Source organism: Microcaecilia unicolor, unplaced genomic scaffold (assembly GCF_901765095.1).
Source record: "Microcaecilia unicolor unplaced genomic scaffold, aMicUni1.1, whole genome shotgun sequence".
NCBI classification, from domain to species: Eukaryota; Metazoa; Chordata; class Amphibia; order Gymnophiona; family Siphonopidae; genus Microcaecilia; species Microcaecilia unicolor.
In genome coordinates, this window is record NW_021963537.1 from 1 (window position 1) to 13,758 (window position 13,758).

At 43.4% G+C, this 13,758-nt stretch overlaps 1 protein-coding gene across 1 annotated transcript in view; it reads right to left on the minus strand.

Moving 5' to 3' along the window:
- Positions 1 to 6,280: 6,280 nt before the first annotated feature.
- Positions 6,281 to 13,758, minus strand: part of LOC115459407 (obscurin-like protein 1) — a gene marked incomplete at both ends in the record, with an annotated part of 73,722 nt that continues 66,244 nt past the window's right edge. Inside the window, one exon of the mRNA XM_030189237.1 lies at positions 6,281 to 6,434. Within this exon, the coding sequence (XP_030045097.1) occupies positions 6,281 to 6,434 (154 nt within the window). The remainder of the gene's footprint in view (positions 6,435 to 13,758) is intronic.

Consider the following 13,758-nt stretch of genomic DNA (forward strand, 5'->3'; position numbering starts at 1 on the left):
CTACTAGTGCTTACAGTATACAGTGATTCTCATGGTCAGCAGGAACGGGAGTGAAATGCATCTCAACGATTTTGGAACAAAAAAGTGACATTTTCAAAGTTTACTAAAGGATCTGCTAGTATCCCGCAGTATCTGTCATTTACCTTTTGCCACGCCAGGGGGAGGGGGATATGTAAAAAGTCCGCATCTCAATGATTTTGCAACAAAAAAGTGACATTTTCAAACTTCACTAAAAGATCCAGGAGAATCGCGCAGTATCCGTCGTTTACCTTTGCTGCGCATATATGGAGAGTGACTCTGTGATGGACTGCTCAGAACAACTGCTGACGGGAAGCATGGAGGGAGTCACCAAAGCAGATTTACAGGAGTTGATGGAGGAAGTGAAATCGGAGATCTCGTCGGTGAAAATGCAGATTTGAGATGCAGTGCAGGAGTTAAAATCTGACCTGGCAGATACTGGTATGGAAAATCGCATGGATGAACGTGAGGAGGTGGTAACTGAAGAGCGAAAAGGTACAGACAATTTTAGAACTGAAAATCTGGAACTGACAACTAAATTGTAGGAAACCACACACGGCGCACTAACTTGAGGGTGCATGGGGTCACGGAGACAGCAGAGTATAAAAATTCAAAGGAGGTGATCAAGAGATTGATGAGATGCCTCATGCAGGATGGCTACTCAAGGGGGATACTTCCGTCAAATATGGTGGGAACCATTGGGTTTTCCCATGAGAGCTTGTTGTGGTTGTGGTGGGGAGAGGACGGGAGGGTGGGGTGAGGGGGAATCTGAGGGATGAGGAGCAAGAGGGAGGGTCTCAGGGGCAGGGCAACATTGAGGGAGAGTAAATGTGATTTTATTTTTCCCTTCCTTAATGGGGACTATGGGTTTGAAAATACTGACTTAAAATGTTAAGGGCCTTAACTCACCCTTCAGGAGGCAATTATTTCATGAACTAAATAGAGTGCAAGTCTCAATGTGCTTTGTACAAGAAAACCATCTGCTGAAAACCCATGAGAGATATGTGTATGACCCTCGATTTCCGCTTGCTCTTTGGGCATTCACTCAAGGTGTAGACAAGAAGTGAGGAATGGGTATTCTATTTGAGAAGGAGATCACTGTTGAAGTACAAGGGGTGAAAAGAGATAATAAGAGAAGATTCCTTATGGCAGTGTTCATTTTCCTCTGATAAATATATACACAATAATTCCCTTAATTAGGGGGCAGTATTACTAACATCAGAGCTTTTCATATGCTAACTGTATTAATCATTCTCCAGAGAGTTATATTTATGTGTATCAAATGTTCAACTTTATTATACTATAATTTAAATACAATACATGTGAGAAAGACGAACCCGAATTATAGCTACGTCATGCAAGGTTCCACATTAGGAGTCACAGACCAAGAAACAGATCTAGGTGTCGTCATTGATGATACGTTGAAACCTTCTGCTCAGTGTGCTGCGGCGGCTAAGAAAGCAATTAGAAAGTTAGACATTATTAGGAAAGGAATGGAAAACAAAAATGAGGACATTATAATGCCTTTCTATCGCTCCATGGTGTGACCACACCTTGAATATTGTATTCAATTCTGGTCTCTGCATCTCAAAAAAGATATAGTGGAATTAGAAAAGGTATAGAGAAGGGTGACAAAAATGATAAAGGGGATGGGACAACTTCCCTATGAGGAAAGGCTAAAGCGGCTGGGGCTCTTCAGCTTGGAGAAAAGATAGCTGAGGGGAGATATGATAGAGGTCTATAAATTAATGAGTGGAGTAGAACAGGTATATGTGAAGTGTCTGTTTACAACTTCCAAAAATGCTAGGACTAGGGGGCATGTGATGAAGCTATAGAGTGGTAAATTTAAAACAAATCGGAGAAGATTTTTCGTCACTCAACGTGTAATTAGTTGCCAGAGAATGTGGTAAAGGCGGTTAGCTTAGCAGAGTTTAAAAAAAGTTTGGACAGCTTCCTAAAGGAAAAGTCCATAGACCATTATTAAATTGACTTGGGAAAATCCACTGCTTATTTCTGGGATAAGCAGCATAAAATGTATTGAGCTTTTCTGGGATCTTGCCAGGTATTTGTGACCTGGATTGGCCACTGTTGGAAACAGGATGCTGGGCTTGATGGATCTTTGGTCTGTCCCAGTGTGGCAATACTGTTGTACTTATGCCTGAGAGAGATGGGGGAGAAGCAGTCTGTTTTTGGTTTAGAGAGGGCAATGTTCAAGAAGATGTATAAGGGATTACCAAAGAAGAGAGGTAGGCAGGAGATCCAGTATAAAGCACTGTGTGGTATCAGGGGCGTAGCCAGATTTCGGCGGGAGGGGGCCCAGAGCCTGAGGTGAGGGGGCACATTTTACCCCACCCCCCCGCCATTGTCGACCCTCCCCGCTGCCACCACCACCACCAACAACTCTGACGACCCCCCTCCCGCCGATGACCCTCTCGACCCTCCCTTCCGCCGGCAAACTTCCCCCGCCGCCGCTGTCGTCGCCTACCTTTGCTGGCGGGGGACCCCAATCCCCGGCAGCTGAGGTCCTCTTCTTCCCGCGCAAGGCTTCGTTCTGTTTGACTCACAGAACAGAACGAAGCCTTGCAGATCAGCTGACCTATTTATAAATGATCTGAAAAGTGGAACAATAAGTGAGGTGATTAAATTTGTAGATGATACAAACTATTCAGAGTTGTTAAAACACATTCGGACTGTGAAAAATTGCAGGAAGAGCTTAGGAAAATTGGAAGACTGGGCATTCAAATGGCAGATGAAATTTAATGTGGGCAAATGCAAAGTGATGCACATTGGGAAGAATAATTATAGTTACCTGACGCTAGGGTCCAAATTAGGAGTCAACACCCAAGAAAAAGATCTAGGTGTCAGTGTAGACAATACACTTAAATCTTCTGCCCAGTGTGTGTTGGCAGAGGCCAAAAATGCAAAGGAATGATTAGGAAAGTGATGGAAAATAAGACAAAATATTATAATGCTCCATGGTGCAATCTCACCTTGAGTATAGGGTGCAATTGCCTCCTTATCCCATGGCAATTCTGGTCACTACATCTCAAAAAAGATATGGCGGAATTTGAAAAGGTTGGTTAGCACAGGTAAAAGTGAATCGATTTTTTACTCTTTCAAAAACTATAAAGACTAGGGGACGATCAAGGAAGTTACTTGGAAATTGGAATATTTTAAGAACCCCTCCAAAATTGTGGCTGGCTGGCAGGGATGCCCAAGCCCCGCCAGCTGAAGAGGTCCAAGGCCTGAGCTCCATTCTGCCTGACCAACATGGAAGTTGGTGGCATGCTTCAGCCTCTGATGCTGGCGCTGTAGTGCATGCTCAATTCATGGTAGGTAGTACTCAACACCGTTGGTGGGGAGGGGGGAACCTGAGAGGAAATATGTAGCTTAGGGTGCCTTGAACCAATAATGTTTGGGAACCACTAGCCACCTGTATGATCTCCTAGTTAGTAGGAGGTCGTATGTGTGCATGGTGCAAAGAGCTCCTGGCAGAGAACAAATCTAATCTCTTGAGGCTAGAATAGCAGACCTGGAGCCAGATGCACAAAACCTAACAAGCCAGAATGTGGTTTTTACACTGGTTCTAGCTGGTTTAGCGACCACCGAGTTCAGTGAGACATGCACAAAAGGGTTCTGCGAGCTCTTTTACTGTCACGGTAGCAGCTAATGAAAATTGAATGCAAAGTTATTATAATGAGCTAATTACTATACAAATGTGCATGGAAAGTGATGCACAGCTGTTTTACAAGCGATTCACAGAAGCAGCCCCTACCTGTACTAGGGAAAATTTAACAGCTGTCAGTATTGCAAGAATGACAGGTGAAACACAGTGGAGGGAAGAATCAGCCCATCAGAGCAGAGATTTGGATGTGCGCTTGGGAGAGCTTTCATCCTATTGTTAAAAAAAAAACCATCCCCTGTGGTGCAAGGCATGCAGGCTTGGGAAATATGTATACTATACAGGGCCAGACCTGCCCCCTTTTTATTAAACTAATCAGAAAGGAAAATGAAATCAGATGTCGAATTTTGAAGTTTTGTTTTTTTTAAGAGAGTTTTAAGACATCATCTCCTACTTGCAAGAGGCAACTCAGTTGCCGTTCCATGGTGAAATTAACTCCTTCTGATCTGCAGTGCTCCCTGTGCGTGTTCTCCCTATCCAAATCATCCTCTTAACTTTACTTCTCTTGACTTCTCTCCTGGACGTCCTGCAGCAGTGATCGCGGCTGAATCCAATCTGAGCAGCAAGTTTTACTTGGCAAGCCCTAAGGAGCAAAATGGTAAGTCTGCTGCTTGTTTTTAAACTATTTTTTCGTCTACCTCGCGTGATGGGATTTTTTGTTTCTTGAGGAAATCTGTCAGCTTTGTTGACGTAAGCAGCAGGGTTGAAAATAGTGGGTCACAAATAACCTGCTTCCGACATAGGAAAGGAAGGTTTACTTTTTGCTTTCAAGTGTACCTGAAATGTTTAGAAACTCTTGCAATGCAAAGTCCTGCGGGATGGGGTTACGTTGGTTTTCTCTCGCAATATGCGGCTTTCGTTTTTTCCCCCTAACAAAAATTAAAATAAAAAAAAAAAGGCTACCAAACTGCTTTCACACACGCAGCTTGTCTGCGTAGTAGTTGGCTGTTCTGCACATGCTTAGCTGACCGAATGGCTTCCCCCACCCCCATCGCATGCAAATGAGCTGTTCGCAAAAGCAGCAAACAGCTCATTTGCATGCGATTCGCTTTGGGAATCCCTCTGTATTTCCAAATCAGTAAACTTTACCAAGGTGGAAATACAGAGCAATTCTTTACGAGGACCTTAGTTCATCTGGCCCCTGGAGTTGAACCAGGCAGGTACGTACATATAAGAGACTTTCAGGGACATAGTAGAGAAGAGTCATCTCCAGTATGGCAGCTTCTGTGCTGTCTTGGATAAGAGGTTAACTGGAAGGAGAGCATCACCTTGGTGTGGCATTAAAATGATACTTCCAGTGAAGCAATATATCCTTCCACACCATAGATGTTGGTCTTGAACAGGGAGAAAAGCTGCTTTAGACTGGTTAGTCCTGAGCAAGAGGTTGGCAGAACTCAAGGAGGAGTTTGGAGGCGAAGTCAGCAGGGAAGCAGCAGAAGCTATAATACAGAACCGAAGCATCCTGAAGTTGTCCAGCTGCTTGACAGATTTTTGGTGTCCTTCAGGAAGTGAGTGTGGCCTAGTGAGTGCATCTTATCAATCCCTGAGATATCCAGTAATGTTTGTGAGAGATTTTTCCCCCCACCCAGTGCTTGCTAAGTACTCAGACAGGAGTGATTTTGTGAGTAAGTGTTTTCAAAATTTTCCTTTCTTTTGGGAAAGTGAGAAATGTTCCAATTTGTATATCTTTCCATAAGAGATATTTTGTGCAAAGTGATTTTTACAGTTCTCCATTTTGAGAGTCTAGATAAACTAACACAAAATAAACTTGATTTACTGTATATAAGTGACTATAAGTCAATCTTGTGGATAAGTCGAGGGCAGTTTTGGGACTAAATATGGTCAGTCTTGGCATAACCCTTGTATAAATTGAGGCCACAAACAAAGGAAAGAATGACACATACACACACAGGTCCTTCTCCCCACCTCACACCCAACCACATAGACCCACCATGTCCTCTCTGATGCATCCCCCAAGTATGTCTTTTTTCATTGTCCCCCTTCAATTCTCTGCTTCCATAGAACATTGACATCTCAATTCCCCCTCTGCTGCCACTGCTTGCTCCTGCCCCTCGAAGATCCCCTAAGAAAATGGCCTCTGTGACCTCTACTGCTAGTACTGTGATACTTCTGCTAGACGTCTCAACGGTCATTTTCTTAAAGGAACTGCGAGGGGCAGGAGCAAGTGAGGTTTGCTCCCGCCTCATGGATCACCAAGGATGACAGATAGGCCTGGGGGGGGGGGGGGGGCTGCTAAAGCTTGGGGCAGGAGGAGGTGTGGAAGTGGGATGGGGTGCCTGTGCTGATTGTGGGGGGCAGGGAGGGGGTTCTGGCATTGGCGGGGACGTGCAGCCTACACTTATGTGGGTCCAGGATGGTATTCATTTGCCAGGACCTACATTGGTCCTGGTGGCCATCTTCAATCCAGTCAGATACCAATGTTCAGTGTTGGTTCCCAGAAATGATATTATCCACCTGAACTTCACCATCTTGTACCATTAGTAGTAGTAGTTTATATTTTGATATACCACGGTTCAAAATATAATTTCACAGAGCCTCTCTCTTTCTTTATGACCCTACCATAGACCTGTAGTGTGGAAGTCACTGCACAGTCTCCAGCATCACATGTATAGGTTCCAGCATCTTCTAGCCTGCAGTGACTGAGCTGCACAATGCGACGACGTCCCATGGAATAGATGCGGCAGTTCGGACCGGTTTCCATCTCCTTTCCATCCTAAGGCACCAGAGGAGAGAAGATTATTACATGGTTCAGTTATCTGCTAATGCAGAAATCAGGCAATTACTACATTGCTTTCTTTTAATTTTCTCGAGTAGAGAGGTGTGGTAGCCGTGTTAGTCCACTTTTAAAGGTTATCAATAGAAATAAAACAAAATAAAACATGGGAAAGAAAATAAGATGATACCTTTTTTATTGGACATAACTTAATACATTTCTTGATTAGCTTTCGAAGGTTGCCCTTCGTCAGATTGGAAATAAGCAAATATTATTATTATTAACATTTGTATAGCGCTACCAGACGCACGCAGTGCTGAACACCTGACACAGAGAGACAATCCCTGCTCAATAGAGCTTACAATCTAAAAAATATACAGACAGACAAGACAATTAAGGGCGAGGGAAGTACTGGGTGAAAAGGAACAAGGGGAGGTAATTGAGTAGTGGTTAGGAGCCAAAAGCAGTGGTGAAAAGGTGGGTTTTCAGCATAGACTTGAAAACAGGTAGAGATGGAGCTAGACATATAGGCTCAGGAAGTCTATTCCAGGCATAAGGTGCCACGAGGGAAAAGGAACGAAGCCTGGAGTTAGCAGTGGAGGAGAAGGGGAATGACGAGAGATTTGTACAGTGAGCGGAGTTCATGGGAAGGAATGTAGGGAGAGATGAGAGTGGAGAGGTAATGGGGGGGCTGCAGAATGGATGCATTTAAAGGTCAGTAAGAGAAGTTTGAACTGTTTGCGGAAGCGGACAGGGAGCCAGTGAAGTGACTTGAGGAGTGGGCTAGTGTGGGTATAACGATTTTGGCGGAAAATAAGTCGTGCTGCAGAATTTTGGACAGACTGGAGAGGAGAGAGATGGCTGAGAGGAAGACCAGTGAGAAGTAAATTGCAATAATCCAAGTGAGAGGTGACAAGGGTTTGGATAAGGGTTCTGGTAGCGTATTCAGAAAGGAAGGGGTGGATTTTGCTAATGTTGTAGATAAAGAAACGACAGGTTTTGGCGATCTGTTGAATATGCGCAGAGAAGAAGAGAGAGGAATCAAAGATGACTCCAAGGTTACGAGCCGAGGAGACAGGAGGATGTGAGAGCCATTACCAGATATAGAGAATGGGGGAAGAGGGGAGGTGGGTTTAGGAGGAAAAATGAGAAGTTCAGTTTTAGTCATGTTTAGCTTCAGAAGGCGTTGCGACATCCAAGCAGCAATGTCAGACAAGCAAGATGAAATTTTGTCCTGGATTACGGTTGAGATTTCAGGGGTGGAGCTGTAGATCTGAGAGTCATCTGCATAAAGATGGTATTGAAAGCCATGAGATGAAATCAGGGTACCAAGGGAAGAGGTATAGATTTATTTATTTATTGCATTTGTATCCCACATTTTCCCACCTATTTGCAGTCTCAATGTGGCTTACAGAGTTTGTTATGACATTGTCATTACATGATGTCAGATACAGTTAGTGTTATGTAGAGATTAAGTAAGGGAAGAGAGAAGAAAGGTGTCAGGTAGGTTAGTATGGGGGTGGACTTTGATAATTGGAAGGATTGGTGAGGTAGTTTTGTAAGGCTATGGGTTCTCTTTGTAGGCCTTATTGAAGAGATGTGTCTTCAAAGATTTGTGGAAGTGGGTTATTTCGTCAATAGCTTTCAGAGTTGTAGGTAGTTCATTCCACAACTGCGTGCTCGTGTACGAGAAGGTGGTGGCATGTGTCTGCTTGTATTTTAGTCCTTTGCAGCTGGGGAAGTGCAGATTGAGAAATTTGCGGGATGATTTTATGACGTTCCTGAGCGGCAGGTCCACGAGGTTTGGCATGTATATTGGTGCATCTGCGTGAATGATTTTGTGTACAATCGTGCATACCTTGAACACAATGCGTTCCTTGAGTGGGAGCCAGTGAAGTTTCTTTCTTAGGGGTTTTGCACTTTCATATTTGGTTTTTCCAAATATGAGTCTGGCGGCGGTATTCTGGGCTGTTTGGAGTTTTTTGATAGTCTGTTCTTTGTAGCCAGCGTACAGTGCGTTGCAGTAGTCCAGATGACTTAATACCATTGACTGTACTAGGAGGGGTCCAAGGACAGAACCCTGGGGACACCAAGTGAAAGTGGGATGGAAGTTGAAGAGGAACCGCCAGAGTGAACACTGAAAGTGCGAAGTGAGAGGTAAGTGGAGAACCAGGAAAGAACAGGGCCCTGGAATCCAATCGAGGATAGCGTATCTAGGAGTATGGTGTGGTGAACAGTGTTGAAAGCAGCAGATAGGTCTAGAAAGGTAAGGATAGTATAGAGACCTCTGGATTTAGCTAGCAGCAGGTTATTAGAGACTTTGGTAAGTGCAGTTTCTGTAGAGTGAAGAGGGCGGAAACCAGATTGGAGTGGGTCAAGAATAGGTTGAGAAGAAAGGAAGTCAAGCCAGTGGCGGTGAACAGCGCGTTCAAATAATTTGGAGAGGAAAGGAAGAAGGGAGATGGGGCGATAGTTGGAGGGACAGGTAGGGTCAAGTGAGAGTTTTTTTAAGGAGTGGAGTGACAACAGCATGTTTGAAGGCCATAGGAACAGTTGCAGTGGAGAGTGAGAGATTAAGGATGTGACAGATGACAGGGATGATAGTAGGAGAGATAGTGCTAAGTAGATGAGTGGGGATGGGATCAGATGAACAGGTAGTACATTTAGAGGAGGAAAGAAGAAGGGCAGTTTCCTCAGAAGAATATTGGTAGATGACAATATATATGAGCGAAACATCAAAGCATTTCAGTGACAGTCTAACAGGATGGGGGTGGATAGGTGAGAGGCAGACAGGAGAGCACTGCAATTTACAAAGCAATACAATTTTATGCTTTGTAATGGGCTAGAAAACCCGCCTTTTCTGGTTTTGTAAAGTGCTGTCCCACAGGCATGACATCTTTGTTTGTACTGGCTAAGATAGGACCACATAAAACATGGTCCTATCTTTATGCAGTTCATCATAGCCGGTTAAGTACTTAATATTGCAATTAACTAGCAATGTTTTAACTGGCCAGGTTTGCCCAAGTAGTCAATGCTGGTGCCTGGACATGGGCCAGCATTGAATATCTGGGAAGAAAGCCTGCGGCAGTCAGCAAATTGCAAAATGCTGCTGACTGAATATTGACCCCCCCCCCCCTCAAATGTTTAATAAGGAGTAGATATTAGTTAATAAATATGCCCCAAATCAAAGCAGGCAGTTACTCTGTTGAACATTAATACAAAAAGAGTTACGTAATGATGGTGCATTTTAATGGATTTCCACCTGGACAAAACATCTATGGAAGGGTTTATACCTGCAAGCAAAGAGTATTCAGACACATATTAAAACTCTTAATGAAAACTTTCAAGCTATTCAAATAGCCCTAAATACTTATATTACATAAATGAGCCAAGAAAGATGAAGTTTAAAATCCGTACATTGGCTCAAGAAGTTTTGCATTTGGGTGTACCAGATTTATTGGTGATGGTAGTTCCTCATGGACCAGGCAGGTCTATTAGGGCACTGCATGATTCTCAATTATTACATAAGTGCATAAAAATAGTCATACTGGGTCAGACCAATGGCCCATCTCGCCCAGTATCCAATAGTGGCCAATCCAGGTCACAAGTACCTGGCAGAAATCCAAAAAGTAGCAACATTCCATGCTACCAATCCCAAGGGAATCAGTGGCCTCCCCTATATCTATCTACATGGCAGACTATGGACTTTTCTTCTAGGAACTTGTTCAAACCTTTTTTAAACCCAGATACACTAACCGCTGTTACCACATCCTCTGGCCATGAGTTCCAGAGCTTAACTGTTCAATGAGTGAAAAAATATTTCCTCCTATTTGTTTTTAAAGTATTTCTATGTAACTTCATTGTGTTGAGGGTCCAGACCCTATCCTGTAAATCCTCCCTGAGCTTTGAAATGTCCACCCGAGGGGGTGTGATCAGAGAAGGTAATGTTCCCAATGTCAGCCCTCCCTACTTTCCCTTGGAATTGGGTATCCAGGAGGATATATGTATAGAGAATGAAGAGCTGAGTAATGTGTATGGTCTCTTTTGGTTTGCATTGTTTTCCTTCCAGAGATAATAGAGTGCTATGTCTTGCGCAAAGTCCCTCAAGTATTGAGATAATTTATTATCCCCTGTGGAAGACCTCCCTGTAGTGTCCAAATATGGATTCATGTGGGCGTTAAGATCCTTGCCCTCATATCAAGGCCCCTTGAGCAAAACTTGCAAGGTGAATCTCGAGGGCAGCAAAAGCTTTTGCCTGGTGAGTACTGGGGATATAGATATTAGCTAGGGTCAAGTCAACCTGGTCCAAAAGAACATGTACATAAAGAAATCTACCAGAGACGTCACGCTTGGTTTTTAGAACTTGCAGTCTAAGGTCTTTGTGAATCAAAATAGCCACCCCCTTGGTCTTGATGTTGTCATGGGCCGATGCAAATAAAATAGTGGGGTACAGCTGATGATGAAGCATGGGCTTGTGACTACACTTCTAGTGTGTTTCCTGGAGGAACACTAGATGTGCCTGCTGTCATGCTAATTCTTGGAACAACGGGAAGTGCTTTCTGGGAGATTTCAAGCCTTTAACATTTAGAGTAAGTACTTTAAACTCAGAAACCATGGAACAATATAGACAACATTATCAGTATAAATAGCAGAGCAGACACCCTTCCCATTACACATAAGACCCATCCCCCTTCAAATAAACCAAAACAATAAAGAAGAAAAGCAAACACCTCAACAAATGTCCCATCAAATCCCACCCTCTACCCTGAACCCCAAATCTAAACCTTGCCATCCTTTAGTCATACAAACCCAACAATCTAGGGGGAGACGAGAAGAAAGAAGCCCTCCCTCCCACAGAAGAGAAAAACATGGAGAAGATAGCAGTTCAGCCCCCCACCCATCAGGAACAATTAACTCTTACATAACAACAAGCCCATGACAAGAATTCCACAAGCATAAAATCCCAAGACTGCTCCTCTGGTGCAGGGAGAAGGAATCTACAATGTTAGACCCATGCCGAGTCAGGAAGCAGAACAGTGACTGAAACGAAAGATGCCATGGAAATGTAGCGACCAACAGAGGTTGGAACACAAGTGTCACAGAAAAATACTACCACCTAATCTCAATGGAATTCCTGGACAGATGCTGTGGGAGGGAACCCGTTGCCATTTTGGACATCCACAAGATGAGACAGACTCCATCTTTGCAGTCAGTACAGGATCAGTGACAAGGCCCACGTCTCACAGCTTGCACTGAGCATATTCTGGTGTCCTTGCGCGATGGAGCTTACCTCTGACCGGGAAGCAGACAGCCAAGGGGTAAGACCAGTGGCATTTTATCTGAGCCATCACCAGAGTATCAAGCACAATCTTAAAAGTCCTGCGTCTTGCAAGGGTGTAGGTAGAGCGATCCTGAAAAACAGTAACAGAGGCCTCTTGATAAGTCAGAGAACCTACAGCTCTGGCTTGTTGGAGGATCCGTTCTTGACAGCAAATTTGGCAGAATGTACCACTATGTCTCTGGAATGATTAGGAGTCTGTGCTTTCAAGGCATGATGTGCTCTGTCCAGTTCCAAAACGGGGGTGCCGTCTCCGTTCCCAAGTAATTGGCATAAAGTTGTTGTGACCTGGATTAGCCACTGTTGGGAATAGAATACTGGGCTAGATGGACCATTGGTCTGTCCAGTATAGCTATTCTTATATTCTTATGTACAAGCAATGAGACATCTTCCTGGTTGTTGTTTTCAGGAACTCCACAGAATCTCGTTTTTCCATCACCCTCTGTTCTCTAAGTCGTCAAGTTTGTACTGTAGTTCCTCACAGTACAGGACTGAGTACTTAGACTGTAAAGCAGTAACAGCGTCAACTTGCTCATCCATGAGAACCTCTAGGCCTTCCATTCATGATCCCAGGTCAAGAATGTCACTATGCAAAGTTTCAGTCCCAGAGGAGAGGTCACCCTGCATAGCTTTCAGTAATATAGTAAGCTCTTTGAAGTACTGCTGAAATTCATGGTCCAGGCTTTGCAAACTAATACGCAATTCCTCTGTCTCATCCGCCAAGCTATCAGGGGTAGCAGCATCTCGAGTACGATCAGGAACTGCAGGCTGCGAGGAAGGCTGCAAGGCCATTTCAACACCCTGTCGGCGAATCTGGTGAAAAGTATCCTTAAGATCCATTTGTTTTAGCTTACCTGCTATCTCAATGCATCCCCACGCTCAAGAGAGGAAAGCAAATGCAGAATCTTGAGTAGATGACACTCGGTTCTACTGTTATATCGAGTTGGGACCAGGTGCTCTGATTCAAGCTTCCATGCAAGGGGCTGATGTCATTTCCTCTCCCCGGGCTGTTTTTATTTGATCCGTGTTTTATGGTATGGGTAGATATTATTTTATTTGGCTTGTTATTGTAGACACTTTTAGTTCAATCTGTTGGGAAAGGTGGGTTACAAATATTTGTTTAAATTAATTCAGTTCAATTTATTATATCCTGTAATTTCTACTACTACTACTAATTTCCCCAAATAGAGTTCTATATAAACTGGGCATTTCCAGAGCTACAAATTTAATTACATTTAGAATAATAAATTTCATATAATATGTATTTTGAGAATACAAAAGCTTTAAGAATTTTTTGAAACACACCATAATTAAACTTCATCATAACAGCTTGGTATTGGAACGTGGATGAAAACAGAGATTTATATACAACACCTTTCGGACTAGGATATATTAAGAATGGGGTAGTCCTGACTAGTATAGTGTAAAAATTGATGGCATGAGAAGGGTTGAGTTTATGTGTTGTGATCTAGGAATGCAATCTATCCCCCGCAATCTTACACGCTTAAACCTAATCTACAGGTAAAAAACAGAAAATATTATACCCGAACCATCTCTTGCTATCGCTCTGCTGCCCAATCAGGATCCGGGGTTCTTCTATTGTTTTGTTGTTCTTTGCCATTGTTTTATTCTCTTTAACGATACAGGGACTTGTTTTAATTTAACGCCTCATAATGTAACCATAATTATGTTGTAACAGATTGTACTTCCATCAATACAATGTATTGTAAGCCACAATGAACCCGCAAATAGGTGGGAAAATGTGGGATACAAATGCAATAAATAATAATAATAAGGCTGTACACGAGTGGGCTAAAGTCCAGAGGTGTGGGTGGCCATCATGGAGACGCTTCATCAGAATTCAACCAATGGCCAATGTGAAGAGGATGGCTTGGGAAGCTGGCTGAGATTCTTGAGTGGTTGTGGCAAATTTGAGATGTTTTGGAAGGGAGGCACATGCTTGTATCAGAAAATGTAATCCATGAA